Source organism: Gnatocerus cornutus, chromosome 3 (genome assembly GCF_029298725.1).
Source record: "Gnatocerus cornutus isolate USDA-ARS CGAHR chromosome 3, icGnaCorn1.1, whole genome shotgun sequence".
In the NCBI taxonomy this organism is placed as follows: Eukaryota; Metazoa; Arthropoda; class Insecta; order Coleoptera; family Tenebrionidae; genus Gnatocerus; species Gnatocerus cornutus.
In genome coordinates, this window is record NC_142235.1 from 14709488 (window position 1) to 14713818 (window position 4331).

Below are 4331 nucleotides of genomic sequence, written 5' to 3' on the forward strand. Positions count from 1 at the left end.
AATAAAAAAATAACAGCGAGAGTTGTGCTATGAGAATTCGGAGCGAGTACTGTACATAATTTGTCCTCATTTTTTTTATTATCGTCCAAAAAGTGTAATATTAATAAGAATATGACTCATTTCACAAACTGAGTTTCCTGGTTCAATTAAAAATCTTATCTAGTACTTTGACCATCCTCAGTGACGTAGGTACTCATTGTCACACTTTTACATCAGATAAGGATACGACAATCAGAACCAAACTAGTCAAAAACGCTCGTTTCTTCCTCCAACCCAAAAATGCATTTTAGTTCCATTTTGGTACTAGTAGTACCATTAATTCTTCCATCCAATACAGAGGTAAGAAAAGTAAAATTTCTCTTCTAAGTACTATTATGGTGTTCTAGATCTCCGCCCCCGAGGTCCAGTTACCACACGGTCGAATCCAGGGAACCACCGCAGTAACAGCTCGAAACACAACGTATTACTTTTTTGCCAAAATTCCTTACGCTGCCGCCCCCGTTGGATCTTTACGTTTTCAACCTCCAGTACCACCCCCTAGTTGGAGTGGCACTTTAGACGCTACAAATCTCAACGTTTCTTGTTACCAAGACATGAGCAGTAGTACCAACATTCAATCAGAAGACTGTCTTTTCATCAACGTTGCAACTCCCAAGGTAGTATCATCACTGATGATGTCTTACCCGACAAAACGTTGTAGCTTCCTGGTGATGGTGGCGACGTGAAATTACCAGTGTTGTTTTTTATCCATGGAGGATTCTTTGTGTCTGACTCCAGTATTAGGTATATGAAGTCTGATGGAATTATAGAAGATGGTGTTATTCTTGTCACGTTTAACTACAGATTGGGGGTTTTCGGTACTTTAAAACATTGCGTTGGTACTGTGAAACTTTAAGTTTTAGGATTCCTGTCAACGGAAGATGACGTCATTCCCGGAAATAATGGTTTAAAGGATCAAAAACTCGCGCTTTTGTGGACCAGGGAAAACATCCATCTCTTTGGAGGAGACCCTGAGAAGATCACAATGTATGGTCAAAGCGCTGGAGCAATGTCGTGTGGGTACCACCTCCTACATTCCTACAGTGGTACTTTCAAAGGCGCGATTTTAGAAAGTGGTTCCTCGTTAACACCAATGGCTTATCAAAGAAGCGCAAAGAAGCGAGCCTTCTGGCTTGGAACTCTTCTCGATCTGAGCTTCTTCTTCAACAGAAACTCCCACAAACTATTAAGTGTCCTACAAACTGTTGATGCACCAAGTCTACGAGATGCTTCGTCAAGACTCAACATTTTCTCGTTTATTACAGTGAGTCTCAAAAGTGGTATTGTTTGGTACTAACAAGTAGTAGAATCCTAGCATGGACTGGTTGCAAGGAGATCTCTGGGCGCCAGTTTTGGAAAAGAACAGACCCGGAGCTTTTATCACGGAGAAGCCGTACAAACAACTTCAGAAAGGTACCATTGAGATGGTACCGCTTCTTATTGGGTTTAATTCCGAGGAAGCTTTGCTTTTGAACCAAAGTAGTACCGTTTTTTGTCTTCATTTATAATAACTTTGGGTTGTAGTTGGGTTCGTTGAAAATTTAATTTTGTTGTTTTTTGATCTAAGACTTGATTTGTTGGTACCCGTGGATATGCACATTTCGAGCTATTTCCAGAAGATTCAAATAGGGAATGAAGTTAAGAGAATCTATCTCAAAGAGCATTTTTTTAACATTTTGGCATTAAACAGATGCGATGGTATTCGTGTAAGTAGTGTTTAACCTCTTTGGTCGTTATTTATGTAAAAAATTTCAGCTCATTAGCGACACAATCTTTACTCGATCCGTCATCAAGTTTGCGGAAATGTACTCAAAATTTGCAGAGACGTACTTATACGAATTCGCCTACGACGGTCAGTTGGGTGGTTTAGACACAGAGTGTTCTGGAGCCGGTACTGTTAGCCATTCCGAAAATCTGAATTACATGTTTTGTGCATTTCCGGACTGCAACATTTTGGAATATGCAGAATCTGATCAGATTGCGCAAAAACGATTGAGTAAATTATGGACGAATTTCGCAAAATCACAGTAAGACAAGTTTTTTGGGTTTTACTAATAACTGTCTTAGAAATCCAACTCCAGAATTTGATCCTTTGCTTCAGGGAATCTCGTGGCCGCAAGTTTCTATTAGAAGTGGAGATTTTTTATATCTTAATATTAATGAGAGTTTGGAAGTGAGGAATCGTCCGAAAAATGAGGTCTATCCTGAGTGGGTACGACTGTATGGGAGTTTAGAAAATCAGGATTTTGACACGTATTGATTGTGTACTTTTATGTCTATCAATGTTTAGTTTCGTAATTAAAGAAAATCGATCAAAAGCTTTTGTTATTTCTATTTTTAGGAGTATGAATTGTTCGTTTGTTTGTGAGGAGTGCCGTGTATGTAAAGATACAAAAAAAATAGAGAGAAAATTTAAGATGAATCTAAAAAAATCGAAAAAAAATTTACGAGAATCTAAGAAAAATTCAGATATTTTGCACAAAGTATATTTTACGGGGTGTTTAAAAACAATTAAAAGAAATTAAAAAAAAAATGGAAATTTAAATATTGCAGAAAATTTACGAATCTAAAATCTTAAAAAAAAATATTCGGAATATAAGACGAATCTACAGTATGTCTCCGGATTGAGTTCACAAGAGGAAAAAAAACGTTATTTTTCATTTTACAAAAAAATGACAAAGGAATCTTCAATTTAAACTTTAATATTATCAAGCAGTGTTCTTAAAATCGAAAAAAACAAAAAATAACGAAGAACTTTTTTATTTTTAATTTTGCAAAAAATGTTAAAGGAATGAAATTTGTTCTTTAACTCAAACCAATTTCCACTATTTGATTGACCCATTACCTGTTTAAGCACATAGTTCAATCCTAACTCGTAATTCTTTAAGACTGTTTCGAATTTTCTCAATTTTTTTTTCGAATTTTTTAATGCTTACACATTATTGGGTACATTTTTCTTTGATCTTTAACGCATTATTTGATATTGTGAATCCACAGCCTGCTATTATTTAAATACGATTACAAAATTTAAGAAATAAAAATAATGAAAAAAATAATTTTAAGAGTAGAAACTAATAATTTTGAAATTTTAATTGCAGATTTATCTGTTTTGAAATAAGCAAAAAATGTTATTCCTTTGTCATCTTTTTGTAAAATGGAAAATAAACTTTTTTTTCCTCTTGTGAACTCAATCCGGGGACATACTGGAGAAAGAACCTAACAAAAGTTTACACAAAATTTAGAGCCAAATTTAGAGAGAATCAAAAGTTTTAGAAAAATCTAAAATAAATGGTAAAATTTAGTGTCGATAAACTAGAAAAAATCTAAAATTAATCTAAATAGTATAGACTCGAAGAAAAATCCAAAATGAAATTATAGACAATCTACGGAAAATCTAAAAAGAATCTAAAGATTAATCTGGAATGAACATAAAAAGAATTTAAAAAATTCTTCAAAAACAATCTAAAAAAAATGAATTTCTGATAAATTCAAAGAGAACCAAAAGTAAAAGTAAATTTAAAAAGAATGGAAATAAAAAATGCAAACAGAATTAAAGAAAAAAAAGTTAATTTAATTAAAGCAGAATCTGTAGAAAATTGATTCTAAAATACATAATTTAAAGAAGCGAAAAAAGATAAAAAATAAAAATAAAAGTAATTTTAAAAAATCTAAAAAAAGCGAAGGAAAATTAGGATTTAGAAAGAATCTATTTTTTTATTGAACGTAAAGGTTTTAAAGGAATGAAATAAAACACTATAAAATTTTATTTAGTTTTTTATTTAGTATTTAATTTTAAAAAATTGGAAGTTGTTGGTTCATCTGCAAGATAAAAAATTCTAAAAATTGTGTCTATTATTCTACATTCTAATTTCGAGGAGTTAATAAAGAAATCTAAACCCAACTTTTATTGTCCCAGCGAAAAAATTACCAGAATTACAAATTTTTATTTTTTAAAGTTCGCTACAAAATAAATAATTTAAAAAATGCGTCTTTTGTTCTAAAACATTGTAATTTTAAAACTACTAGAGGTATGAAGTTAAATTTTCATAAATTGGAAATTTTTAGTTCATATACAAATTAAAAAATTCTGAAAAAAAATTTAGAACATCAAAAAAAAATAAGAAAAACGTAAAACAATCAATAAACAATTTACAAAAAGAATTTATAAAAATTCGATAAAAAATCTCAGAAAAATTCAAAGAAAATAAAAAATTAACCTAAATTTAGGAAAAAAAGGAACATCTAAAAGCATTGTAAAAAAATAGAAAACTTAAACAGTCTTTGATATGAAA

At 31.5% G+C, this 4331-nt stretch overlaps 1 protein-coding gene across 3 annotated transcripts; it reads left to right on the forward strand.

Moving 5' to 3' along the window:
- Window positions 1–231: 231 nt before the first annotated feature.
- On the forward strand, window positions 232–2366 carry LOC148177325 (juvenile hormone esterase-like). Of its 3 annotated transcripts, none has more exons than XM_088032366.1 (8): window positions 232–339; window positions 387–656; window positions 701–857; window positions 903–1303; window positions 1347–1518; window positions 1564–1745; window positions 1795–2066; window positions 2107–2366. In XM_088032366.1, exons 1-8 carry the CDS (start codon window positions 280–282, stop codon window positions 2297–2299), a joined length of 1707 nt encoding a protein of 568 aa, XP_087888492.1. In that variant the 5' UTR covers window positions 232–279; the 3' UTR covers window positions 2300–2366. The 3 variants fall into 3 exon arrangements, with proteins under 3 accessions (XP_087888492.1, XP_087888493.1, XP_087888494.1); XM_088032367.1 differs by having other exon boundaries at window positions 2141–2262; XM_088032368.1 differs by having other exon boundaries at window positions 2121–2199.
- Window positions 2367–4331: the final 1965 nt, after the last annotated feature.

Excerpts from the sequence above, each read along its gene's own strand:
- LOC148177325 (XM_088032366.1), top strand. The coding sequence starts at position 280 with ATGCATTTTAGTTCCATTTTGGTACTAGTAGTACCATTAATTCTTCCA. Across the intron at positions 657-700 it reads TCAACGTTGCAACTCCCAAG|CTTCCTGGTGATGGTGGCGA; the intron begins GTAGTATCATCA and ends AAAACGTTGTAG. Across the intron at positions 1,304-1,346 it reads ACATTTTCTCGTTTATTACA|AATCCTAGCATGGACTGGTT; the intron begins GTGAGTCTCAAA and ends AACAAGTAGTAG.